Source organism: Apteryx mantelli, chromosome 20 (genome assembly GCF_036417845.1).
Source record: "Apteryx mantelli isolate bAptMan1 chromosome 20, bAptMan1.hap1, whole genome shotgun sequence".
NCBI classification, from domain to species: domain Eukaryota; kingdom Metazoa; phylum Chordata; class Aves; order Apterygiformes; family Apterygidae; genus Apteryx; species Apteryx mantelli.
This window is the reverse complement of record NC_089997.1, coordinates 5,451,878-5,465,465: the sequence shown is the minus strand read 5'-3', so window position 1 is coordinate 5,465,465 and position 13,588 is coordinate 5,451,878. Positions and strand designations below refer to the sequence as shown.

Genomic DNA, 13,588 nt, shown 5'->3' with positions numbered 1-13,588 from the left:
CCAAGTACGAAGTGTACCCGGGAACCCTACATTCACACCTACCTTGTGTGAATTGGTACCCATTGAGCCATGTTCGAATCGAAGAGAGTTCGGGAAACTGTTTTGCTTTTGTCCTAGTTCTAATCCTGGGCGAGGATACTGTAACTACCCAAACTCTTATTATTGTGCTTATTGGGGATGTTGTTATAGGTAAACGTGACAAATTGACAACCACTCGGGCCGGGTTGCATAAATTCCAATTTAATAATTGAGCAAGTCACAAGTAAGCAAAACAGTGCTGGGCGGCCGGGGGGGAGTCTCCTGCTCCACCAACAACGGCGCGCACAACCCCCCCTCACAGTCTCCTTATATGCGATTCCAGTTCCGGGTATACGGGGTACCTCCTGTAACTTCTGCGGTTGCGCCGGCTGTTGCTAGGGGGGTCTTCTTCAGCCCTCTGGTGGTCGTGGGGATGAAGGCTGGAGTCTTCCTCTGCATTGTGTGCCATATTAGGCTATCTAAACTAACATTGCTACTTCGCTAGCTCAGCTCAATTTTCTCAGGCGGAGTACATGCCCCCCCACCACAGGCTGTAGGATGTTCCCACAGATGTTCCCAAGGCTGTTTCTCACTGATGTAACAAATTAGTACATACCACAATACAAGATGTTCCCAAGGCTGTTTCTCACTTTGATGCAACAAATTAGCACATATCACAATCCCCCCTTTTTGTTTTGGTCCCCTCTAATTTGTTCATCAAATCGAGCAACAGCCTCCTGTGCCAGGGAGAGCATAGGGTTATGCTTACTCTCATCTTCATTAAGTTGTTCATATTGACTTTTTATCAACAGTAGGTGGGCAGCTTCGAGTCTGCTTTTTGCTAAGTTAATTATTTTATTTACTATACACGGCCCAAAGGTCAACACGAGTACTAGTAAAGTTAATGGACCCGCTATTGCAGACAATAAGGTTGTTAGCCAAGGAGAACGACTGAACCATGATTCATACCACCCTTGCTGGGCTTCTCTTTCCTTTTTACGTTTTTCAAGGCCTTCTCTCAATTTTGCCATAGTATCCCTGACAACTCCTGTATGATCCGCGTAAAAACAACATTCTTCTCCTAAGGCTGCACACAATCCTCCCTGTTGCAAAAATAAGAGGTCCATCCCTCTTCTGTTCTGTAACACTACTTCTGATAGCGATGTCAACGACTTTTCTAAAGCTGTAATGGATTTTTCTATTCGTTCTAAGTCCTCATCCACAGCTGCCCGTAGAGTGCTAAGGCTCTGCTGTTGCATCACTAAGGAGGAAATTCCGGTTCCCGCTCCCACTGCCCCAAGACCCAGTAAGGTGGCTATAGTAATTGCGGTGAATGGTTCCCTCTTTACTCGGACTGGGTGAGGGGCGTCCCAATGATCGTACATCACATTTTCTGGATGGTACAAGATCCTTGGAACTACTTCCACTTGTATACAATATTCTGGGGACCCACTGAGTACCTTTAGGGAGACACAGGGAGTTAGGCCCGTTTTTGAGCATATCCATCTAGTTCCTTTGGTGGGAATAATCCATCCAATTTTGGAGGTGTAGGTTTGCAATGTTACAGATCCACACAACTTTCTTTTTGATTTTGGTACCTTGCCAATACACATTCCCATTCCCGTAACCTGTTCCATGGTTAACCCCTTCTTCTTATCTTCCCATTGACAATGTGAGTCGGAATCCCTGCTTAAAGTATATGTCATATTTACTCCTATTGCTTCATAAAAAGGGGGTCTTATATCGTAGCATAACCAGCAATGGGTAGTTATACTAGGGGTTGTAGCATTTAATACTTTGTAGGTTGCTTGCACAACCTTCCACAGAGGATTGTCTACCCCCTCTGTGGCTTTACTTTCCGAGATTACAACAGTATCTTTCAGGGTGGGGTGGTTCATAGGAATACTTGTCGAATTCATGATCATACTCGTGGGTTTGATTCTTGATTCCACCCCTTTAACAACTAGATTCGGCCCTATTGCTTGAGGAGTGGGTCGCACACTTTCTTTCTTTATGAAAATTAATCCACCTCTATCGGTCCCGGACTCCCAGAACCGGACTCCCCAGGTCTTTCCCAAAAACCATCCCGGATCCTCTGGACGGGTGATATTTATCACTAAATGTTTACAAGTTCCCGGGGGGGTATAGTGGGGATTTCCCCGATACCCCAGCTGGAAATCCTCTTTGGGGGGGGTACACCCAGAAGGCCCCCATTTTACTGATAAAAACTTATCTGACCCTGCTCCTGGGGCCCAATCAGAGGCTATAGTTTCACATCCCCAATAAGCACAATAATAAGAGTTTGGGTAGTTACAGTATCCTCGCCCAGGATTAGAACTAGGACAAAAGTAAAACGGTTTCCCGAACTCTCTTCGACTCAAACATGGCTCAGTGGGTACCAATTCACACAAGGTAGGTGTGAATGTAGGGCTCCCGGGTACACTTCGCACTTGGATCACTTTTTGATCTTCCCACCTTATTAATGACCATTTAAAGGGTTGGTGTACGTTATGTTCCCCTTTGATTCGTCTTCCTAATAAGCCCAGCACAATCATCTTCCAGAGGAGTAGTGGACCCATGGCTTGGTTTAACGGATACTTTACAAACTCTTAATGCCTTGGAGGGGCGATCCGTGATGCCAGGTGTCTCTGGGACTTTAAAAAGTCTGGGTCTTATAATTTTAGGTATTCCTGCTTAGGAGGTGGCTTGTCGGCCTCGATCCCCACAGTTTCTGTACGTCTCTGTCTCCTCTGCCTACTCTTTTGCTCAGAGCAGCAGGGTGTACCGTCTTCTCGACAGCAGCCGTATTCTTCAGGGGAACCTCCTTTATGTACCTTTCTGATTTGAAAGGCTTCCCAGTTTTTTTCAAGAGAGACACCCAACATACGGCACGGTCCACCTACAATTGGTGTTTTTAATATTGGCCTTTTAACAAAGGCTTCCCACCATTCTACCAATCTTTTCTTATGATCTTTTAATGTCCAATAAGTCAATTTTGTCGTAACAAAGGCGGCAGATGCCGCTAGGGAGATACCCGTACTAACAATGAGTCCACTACTTCCCTTCACAAACCCTACATGCATAACACACAAATGGATAACAAATACAATGTGGGGTTATAACAAATACTATGTTAGGTTTTACAAAAGGTGGTCTCACTTATCGAGGATTCCAGGTTTCTTCTTGAAGGTTACTTTTAAATTGTCCGGGTTTCCAAAGGCTTCCCACGATGATTCCGAAATCGGTCCTTTAATTCTGCTAGCGTGTGTCCATCCTCGCTCTGCGGTGCCAATAGCAGTGTCTGTGGTAAGCAAAACAAGGAAAGGTCCCTCCCAGCGGGGAGTCAAGGACGAGTCTTTCCAGGTTTTAATTAAAACCTTGTCTCCAGGGTTAACTCGGTGAATAGCTACATCTAGTGGAGGTCTCTGTACTATTAGTCCTTTCTTTATCAATTCTTGTCTTCTCTTCATAAGCTCTGTAATATATTTCTGTAATAATCTCTCTTCTACTTTAGGATGTTCTTTCGGTATTTCTAAATCGTATGGCATCCCATATAACATTTCAAAAGGGGAGACTCCTGTGTCAGTTCTGGGCTGAGTTCGTATATTCAATAAAGCTAAGGGTAAACACTTGATCCAATTCATCTGGGTTTCCATCATTAGCTTCGTTAACTGTTTTTTTATTTCCCCATTCATCCTTTCTACCTTTCCCGAACTTTGAGGATGCCAAGGAGTGTGATACTCCCACCTGATTCCTAAAGGATCTAATGTTTCTCTAATGACTTTGGATGTAAAATGTGGCCCCCTGTCTGAGTCTATGACCAACACATTCCCATACCGGGGTATGATATTTTCTAACAATATCTTGGCTACCGATTTCGCAGTTGCTCGGGCTACGGGGAAGGCTTCTACAAAGTGAGTTAAATGATCTACTATAACTAATAGGTATTTATACCTGCCCACTTTCGGGAGTTCTGTAAAGTCAACCTGTATTTTCTCAAACGGCCTCCTGGCTATTGATCGTCCCCCTGGGACCTTTTCTCTGAGGTGCTGCTTGTTAACCTTCTGACAGGTCAAACATTCTTCTACTAGTTTTTTTGCTATGTCATATATTCCAATGCACATATACTTGGTCCCAAACTGATCTACTAATGCTTGCACTCCCCAATGAGTCTGTCGGTGGAATTCTTTCATGATTCTCCAAGCTACGCCTTTGGATACAATTTCTCTATCATCGGGCAGCACCCATTTACCTTCTTTTTCTATGGCTCCTATCTGTCGTAATTTATCTATTTCCTGTTTAGTAAAACTCATCCTGGTATCTAGCTTATCGTGGCCCTCTTTTCCTTCAGACAACAGGTGTAAAGCTGCCTTTCTTGCTTCTTCATCTGCCAGATTATTTCCCCTTATGTGGTAAGATGTGCCCTTTTGATGGCCCCTAACGTGTACTACCGCGATTTTCCGAGGTCCCCTCAGAGCTTCTAAAGTTTTTCTAATTAATTTTTCGTGCACTAAATTCTTCCCTTGTGAATTAACCAGTCCTCTTTCTTCCCATATTTTCCCAAATGTATGTACCACTCCATAAGCGTATTTAGAGTCAGTATATATAGTCCCTATTTTGCCTTTTAAAATTTCTAAGGCTCTAAAAACCGCATACAATTCACAAGCCTGGGCCGACCAAGTTTTGTCTAGGGGCCCTGATTCTATTAACTCTAGAGACTTCCCATCTACAATAGCATACCCTGATCTGCGTTTTCCTTCAACTACGCGAGAGGATCCGTCCACAAAGAATTTAGTCCCCTCTGGCAACTCTTCTTCTTCTAAATCTTCCCTTATTTTAGTTTGGTATTCTATTAGACGTATACAATCATGTCTTAATTGACCACTGGGTTCCCCATACAGGAACTGGGCTGGATTCTGCAAGCTTGTAGTCTCAATTTCCAACTTTGGAGAATGGATTAAAATGCCCTCATATTTTAATAGCCTGGCATCGGTTATCCATTTTTCAGCTTTTTGTTGTAGTACTCCTCGTGACCCTTCGGGTTTCTTCTGGGGAACTAGGAGGGTCTAGATCCCGGTCTGGGGTCGTTGGAGAGGGGCTACGAGGAGGGGCTGGTGTTGGGTTTTGAGCCGGAGCTGAGGGAATACAGGGGGGAGGAGAAACGAGAAGTTCCTCCAGTATTTTGCTTTTCTTCCTCGGACCTTTCTCTTTCAGGGTAAATATCATGGTCCGAGTATCTGGTCTTATCCATAAACTAGCATACTCACTTTCTTCTGGACTAAAGGGCTCCTTTGAATTCACATATATATTTAGAGTCTGACATATCCAATTTTCAAAAGACCCGTATACTGGCCAATAAAGATGGTCTCTTCTAATCTGCTTCCCACCCCATACTTGCATGCAGTAATATACCATTTTTTCTCGGCTTTTGCCTTCTCGGGAGGGCCAATCGTTCCAATATTTAATCATTAATCCTAAAGGGCTATCGGGTGGTATATCCGGTAACCGTACCGTAAAGCCCTCTATGGGATCAGAAGACTTGCTCTTTTTCTGTCCCATCTTCCGGAGCACCCACCTCAGTCACTCTCTTTTACAACTCTCTTTCTCTCCGCAGGGGACCGCACTCACACCACCCGAGTCTCTACTGCTAGGACGGTTGTCCCTTCGCGGAGGGCCGCCTAGTCGGCCGTCGGGTGCCCCTTTTCGGTCCCCCGCTACATAAGGATCCCCTCTCCTGGAGGATCCGCACCAAGGACCCCCTCTCCTGGAGGGTCCGCACCAAGGACCCCCTCTCCTGGAGGGTCCGCACTCACACCGTCCCCAGTTACACAAGGACCCCCTCTCCTGGAGGGTCCGCACTAAGGACCCCCTCTCCTGGAGGGTCCGCACTCACTCCGTTCCCTGGGGACGTCTCACGTGCTCCGGGTATCCCACCCCAACCGAACGGAACCGCATACATATACTCACTCAGTCCTGAGTCTTCGTTCGGATCTTCGTGCACAAAGTTTACGGGATACTGCAGTTCTTTTGCTTACTTGTCCTGATTTAGGGTTCGGAAATACAGGTTATGGTAGGGGAACCACCCACTCAGGGGCCATCCGAAAACGGGATGGGGCGCCCCCCCCGAGTCAGAGTCCCGAAACCAGGGAAGCCTGCATCCGAGTCACGGCACCAAATTGTTATAGGTAAACGTGACAAATTGACAACCACTCGGGCCGGGTTGCATAAATTCCAATTTAATAATTGAGCAAGTCACAAGTAAGCAAAACAGCGCTGGGCGGCCGGGGGGGAGTCTCCTGCTCCACCAACAACGGCGCGCACAACCCCCCCTCACAGTCTCCTTATATGCGATTCCAGTTCCGGGTATACGGGGTACCTCCTGTAACTTCTGCGGTTGCGCCGGCTGTTGCTAGGGGGGTCTTCTTCAGCCCTCTGGTGGTCGTGGGGATGAAGGCTGGAGTCTTCCTCTGCATTGTGTGCCATATTAGGCTATCTAAACTAACATTGCTACTTCGCTAGCTCAGCTCAATTTTCTCAGGCGGAGTACATGCCCCCCCACCACAGGCTGTAGGATGTTCCCACAGATGTTCCCAAGGCTGTTTCTCACTGATGTAACAAATTAGTACATACCACAATACAAGATGTTCCCAAGGCTGTTTCTCACTTTGATGCAACAAATTAGCACATATCACAATGTGAAACTATAGCCTCGGATTGGACTCCAGAAGCAGGGTCAGACAGGTTTTTATCAGTAAAATGGGGGCCTTCTGGGTGTACCCCCCCTAAAGAGGATTTCCAGCTGGGGTATCGGGGAAATCCCCACTATACCCCCCCGGGAACTTGTAAACATTTAGTGATAAATATCACCCGTCCGGAGGATCCGGGATGGTTTTTGGGAAAGACCTGGGGAGTCCGGTTCTGGGAGTCCGGGACCGATAGAGGTGGATTAATTTTCATAAAGAAAGAAAGTGTGCAATCCATTCCTCAAGCAATAGGGCCGAATCTAGTTATAGCGGGAACCGGAATTTCCTCCCTAGTGAAGCAACAGCAAGGCCTTAGCACCCTACGGGCGGCTGTAGATGAGGACTTGAAACGAATAGAAAAATCCATTACAGCCTTAGAAAAGTCGTTAACATCACTATCAGAAGTGGTGTTAGAGAACAGAAGAGGGATGGACCTCTTATTTTTACAACAGGGAGGATTGTGTGCAGCCCTAGGGGAAGAATGTTGTTTTTACGCAGATCATACAGGAGTTGTCAGGGATACTATGGCAAAACTGAGAGAAGGCCTTGAAAGATGTAAAAAAGAAAGAGAAGCCCAGCAAGGGTGGTATGAGTCATGGTTCAGTCATTTTCCCTGGCTAACCACCCTATTGTCTACAATCGCGGGTCCATTGGCTTTATTAGTACTTGTGTTGACCTTTGGACTATGTATAGTAAATAGAATAATTAACTTAGCAAAAAGCAGACTCGAAGCTGCCCACCTACTGTTGATAAGAAGTCAATATGAACAACTTAATGAAGATGAGAGTGAGCATAACCCTATGCTCTCCCTGGCACAGGAAGCTGTTGTTCGATTTGATGAACAAATTAGAAGGAACCAAAACAAAAAGGGGGGATTATGATAGGTGCTAGTTTGTTACATCAAATCGGGAAGTGATTTTACGATGAAACTAGGCGCTAATTACGGGCTAAAACCACAACATCCTGTAATGAGGGCATGTACCCCACCTGAGATAATTAAGTGGAGCCAGCGAGGCAGCGATGTTAGTTTAGATAGCCTAATATGGCAATGGCGAGGTCACACAGTTGTAAAATATATGCATGACCTGAGGGTCACCACACACAACGCAGAGGAAGACTCCAGCCTTCATTCCCACGACCACCAGAAGGCTGAAGAAGACCCCCTAGCAACAGCCGGCGCAACCGCAGAAGTTACAGGAAGTGCCGTGTATACCCGGAACTGGAATCGCATATAAGGAGACTGTGAGGGGGGTGTTGCGCGCGCCGTTGGTGGAGCAGGAGACTCCCCGGCCGCCCAGCGCTGTTTTGCTTACTTGTGACTTGCTCAATTATTCTATTAAATTGGGATTTATGCAACCCGGCCCGAGTGGTTGTCAATTTGTCACGTTTACCTATAACAGGCATTATCTGCCATGAGCAGGTGGCCCTGAAATTTTGTCTCCATCAGCAGCCAAGAAAGGGGCTGGAGGGGGGATCCCAGAGCGCCCCTCTGCTGGGAGAGCATAGAGAAGCGCTGGAGGCCGGCCCAGAGGAGCCACCTGATCATAGAGATGGACTGTCCCTTCCAGATGACCATAGAGATGGTTAGTGCTTTGCAGACTGTCCCTCACCATGGAGACCATGGAGCCGGCACGGGCTGAGCCAACCCCAGAAAGTCCCCGAGACTCGTGACCCTCCTGAACTCCCCTTCTCACCGCGCTTTCCTTTCCACCCCTTCTTCATCCCGTGCTACTTCTAGTGCTACCTCCAGGAGAGAAACGTGATTTGTCCCAGTTTCCTGCACATGTTACGTAGCACAGCAAATACAGCCCTTCCCTGTTTCTGGGGTTCGACCACAGGTGTGAAACACTGGTGCTGGCTGACGTTCAAGATCTTTTCACGATACAAAAAGCATTCCCAGCTTTTACATTTGTGGTGCTTTTCCATGCAGACTGGGCACCTCTCTCACAAAATCCTGGACAAACCATTTAAAGACTAACAGCCAGGGCCTTGTGCTGGCCCAGATCTACACATCAGCTTGCAGCTAGGGCATCTTATAGTTGTGCCCATGTTATCTGCGGTCTTGCAGCCGGCAGAAATGGGAATAATGCAGCTATGGAGATGTTTGAGCAATGCCTGACAAAGCTCAGAAAAGTTTCTCGACCCAAATACCTTCCTGCCATCCTTAACATGAGAGTAATGTTTGTTGTGTAAAAGGAGAAAAAAGGTCTTGAGATATCTGAGACTGTTTTTTGGCTTAAATATCCCCCAGCTTTTTTTTACCCTTGGACACAATGAAGATGTGTTTAGTAATGTGTAGCAGATCCTCAGACAAGGGAGTTTTGCTCAGCGCAACTGTCCTGTTTATGGACCACCAACAAAACAGTGGCCATTGCCCCTGCTATTTAGATTGATTAAATAGTGCTACTTTCTGTGGATGGTTTAGAAATGGAGGGTAGAGCATATGGCACTGCCTGTCCAACCCCAGCCACTTTTACGATAAAGGTTGGCAGATGGAAAGTCTGATCAGAAAACAAAACAAACAAAACAAAACTGCCTTTGACTCTAGGGGATCACTGACCCAAACACTTATAAGATCTCTGTATTTGTATTGCTTAAATCAATAGTGGGGAACTAGAAGGACGTGTGCCAAAGTTGGTCCTTCACACTGCAACCCCAAAGCCTAAGCCTCTGTGCCCTTTGGGAACCACAAGGTGATGGAGAAGCGGGACCTCAACATCAAGACCAAGTGGCTGCAGCACCTCCAAGGCCTGCGCTGTTAAAGGATGCTGGATCCAGTGGATTTTTGAATAAACGGATTCCTCCTTCCTGGTCCGCTGGAAGGGAGACTACTGCGGTTCCCTGTTCCCTGGTCCTGCCAGCAGCGAGGCTGGGCATGTACTTCCAAGAGGCATACACACACTCTGTCCGGACATGGTCGACCACCAAAAAATCACCTCCAGCAGGGGCACAGTACCTTTACAGGCACCACGGAGACACGAACAGCACTCATAAACATGAACGATACAAACAGCCTGGTCCTGTTCTTGCTCACCAGCTAATCAGACTCAGAGCTTGCAGGAGACCTCACACGCACCCTCGCATGGTGTCTCTGGTAGCTGGCTGCCTTGACGTCTGCAAGCCTTCCACACATGCACTCACGCAGAACAGCGAGCACGCTCACCCAGAAAAGAGCTAGGAAAAGGATTTAATACAATGATAGGCTACACCGCAGAGAGCAGGTACACAGCCTGGCCAGACAAGTGTCCCTGCCAGCAGCTTGCTTACACATGACTGGCCCCTTTTATTCCCTCTGCCTCCATTTTCCCATGCTGCTTCTTCCATGATGCAGCTTGATCCCTCCCTTTCTCCAGCTTTATCCCCTTTGAAATAAACAGCCCATCTCTAAGTATTTTTTTCTTCATTGGTGCCAGTTTTACTGCCTATGTACTCAAGTTTAATATTTCTGGTACGGTTGGCTGGGTAACCTCTGGCTCATATGGTGCTTCTGATATCGTTACCTTGGTACTGCTGGTGCTGCAAGAGTCTGCTCCCCGGAGGATCCCCAATACACCAGTTAGGTGTGACGCTTGTCCTTTTCTCATATAACTCTCCCTTAACCACCGCTGAAATCTAGCCATCGCTCACCATGCTGTCTGGAACTTGGCAGGGTCTCATTCTGTTCCCTGCAGTGTCCAATGATTTCTCATAGCCACTAGTTTCTCACGCCCTGTTCAGTTATCTCAACCCCGAGGCAGAGCCTAGGCGTCTGCCTGCATACCCTAACCCTGTGTTGCCGGTGGAGCTGCGGGCCTGGATGGGAAGACCCAGGGCCACCACATCCTTCGCTGTGGTGCACAAGGACCCACCTTGCAGCAAGATGACTGAGATGCCCAAGAGCACCCAGGTGCTCTACTGGGCTGAGCTTTGGTCACCCAAAACGCCATAGCTTCCCTGGGGTCCCACATGAGGAGACGGGCTGCAGAGCTGAACTGGACCCAGTTTTCCTAAAAAGAGTTCACCCTTGTAGAAATCCCTTTGGAAATGGGATGCTCACACACAAAGTTTAAAAGAGCTGTTAACAGTAATTCTGCTCCTCAGAAGCCCTAACAAAATGAAATGCTGATTAGAAACAACTGCCAAGGAGTAAAGCAATGGCAATGCTTTCACTTTCCCTTCCCCTCTGCTTTGTTTTTCCCTGTGGACTGCAAAATAAAAGGAGAAAAGGGATCTCTGTGTGCTGATTATTTCTCTAACAGATGTTTCCTTTTATGAATTGTACATGCTCCTGCCCCTCACTTTGCCATGTAAATATATGGATAGAGACAGAAGTGTAAAATAAGGTGGGAATATATAATTTCATTGATGGACAAGAAGAAAAAAGTGTGATAGAAGCATACATAGTTTATTTGAAATAAATCTCAATCATGAAATACTGCTTCAGCAAAGAAAAAGAAGGTAGAAAATGCCTAATTATCCAAGAAGAAATACATTCTTTTTTTTCATCCTTCAGGAGAATGCATCCTGGAGTCATCAGTGGAGATAAAGCAGGGCTTTTAATAGTGGACAAACTGACAGTATGTTACGAAAATATGATTTTTTAAGAAATCTCCCTCCAAAGTGAATAATAAAACTATCATCTGCATGCTATCATTGACAAATCAATGATGCTGTCTTCATCACACTAATGAAACTGAGAAGTGTTTTATGGATTTGAATCCAATGAATTTGAACCCATTGTAATGTCTGAGCTTAATTTTCATGCTTAATATCTTCTGTTATTCAGGGAGAGAAAGTGTTTTGCGCTTTCCTCAACAACCCTTGGACGTTGTCCCCAGAGTTTTCAGCTAAATTTCCTGAGATGACTCATGAAAACTTCCTTGTGTCAGCATGCACTGGCAGTCGATGTCCTAGTCCTGTGTGAATTCAATGTTTTATTAATATTTTTTAGATTTTGTTTATAATAACCCTCTGTAACCAAGACTCGCAATTCACATTCCTTTCTTTCAACACTACAATCTAACGAGAAAATAAATCTCCCGAGGCATCTGTATTTAATAGCTATATATATGTCTGTGTGATATAATACATGATACATGATTAGAATTGCTGTCATGAAAAGCATCATGACCAGGGGAAAAGCCAAACCTTTGCACGGCCGAGGGCTTCCTCCAGGGCCAGCTTCACAGTCTTGTTTCTGAGACTGTAGATGAAGGGGTTTAAGAAGGGGTACAGGACAGTGTTCAGCAAAGCTACAACTGTGTTGGTCTCCAAGGAAACCTCTTCTGTGGGCTGTGCATAGAGAACAATGCAGCTTCCATATGCGATGGCTAAGGCAGTGAGATGGGAAGAACATGTAGCAAAAGCTTTCTTCCTCCCAGATGCTGATGGCATGTGCAGAATACAGTGGAAGATGCACATGTAGGACACCAGAATTAAACATAAGGAACCCAGCACTACAAATGATATGAAAATGGAGTCTGCTTTCCAAAGCAGGCTGGTGTCAGAGCAGGACAGTTTGAATAAGGGGGAGTTGTCACAGAAAAAATGCTGGATCTTGTTGGGGCCACAGAAAGTCAGCTTTGAGAACAGAACCAGGTGGTAACTCGAGAGTGTGAAGCCTAGGATCCATGCAGCAACAACCAGGTGGGTGCAGAGCTGCTGCTTCATGATGGCAGCATAATGCAAAGGTTGGCAGATGGCAACGTAGCGGTCAAAGGACATGACAACAAGGAGAGAGAACTCTGTAAAACCCAGGGCAAAACAGAAATAGGACTGGGCAAAGCAGCTGCTAAATGAGATTGTTCTCCTACCAGAGCTCAGAATCACCAACAGTTTGATGGTTGTGGAGGATGTGAACCAGATTTCCAGGAATGCCAGATTGCTGATGAAGAAGTACATGGGGGTTTGCAGGAGGTGATCCACACACACGAGGAAAATGATCGTTGTGTTCCCTGTCACTGTTGTCAGGTATATGAGTAGAAGGATCAGGGAGAGAAACAGCTGTAGCCTTTGATCAAGCCCTGAGAAACCCTCCAGGATGAACTCAGCAACCACAGTTTCATTTCCTGCTCCCATGCCCAATTTCAGTACATCCTGCTGAGACAGGAGCACGAAGAAGCAAGTGTGAGAATTTCACAGTCTCAATGGGAGGGGAGATCCTTCCTTCTTTGCTCCCTTGCTTGCTTCCTATGTAACACAGACAGAAATATTCCTCTCAGCCATGCATCACACCCAGATTTCTCTGCTTCACATTTCACTGAGAGGCCTCAGAGATTTTACTGTCTTCTTTCTACCTTTTCCAGCCACTCACAAAGGATTCTTTCTCACAAGCACAGTATTGTAAAGAGGTTGTGAACTAGTTCATGCCATGCCTGGGAAATTCCCTGTTCACTTTGACCTATTGCAAACATCCATCACATCTGTGTTTCAAAAGGCAACCTAATCTCCCGGCAAAAGTACTTACTAGTATCTGCAGATGCCAGTCCATCCATGTAGATAAGTATGTTGAAAGTTATTCCTTCTACTTTTCAGTCCTTGCCTTTTTTGACTTGGAACTTCTGTGAGGCTGTTGCTTTCAAAACAAGCCAGTACTGAGCATGTCTTCTGTAATCCCCTGCTTTCTTCCACAGCTTATTCCTCTCTGTTTCTCCAGAAGCATTGAGGAAACACTGTTATTAAATGTCCTGACCTAAATGCCTTGCTTTCCCTTTAGGGGAAGGGTGAAATCTTCTCATCTTAAAGAACTTAAAGGCTGTCCTTTTGATTATTTGAGATAGGAACAGTCTGGAACAACAACAACAAAAAATACTAAGCAGGGTTATATTTTAGAAGTTGGGCACTTTGGT

General features: G+C 46.0%; 1 protein-coding gene across 1 annotated transcript; it reads right to left on the bottom strand.

The window, feature by feature from the left end:
* Positions 1–11,975: 11,975 nt before the first annotated feature.
* LOC136993835 (olfactory receptor 6C3-like) lies at positions 11,976–12,428 on the bottom strand (the record flags this gene model as incomplete). The annotated part of the gene is made up of 1 exon (XM_067308784.1): positions 11,976–12,428. A coding segment is annotated over one exon (453 nt), but the record flags the coding sequence as incomplete, so codon positions are not given.
* Positions 12,429–13,588: the final 1,160 nt, after the last annotated feature.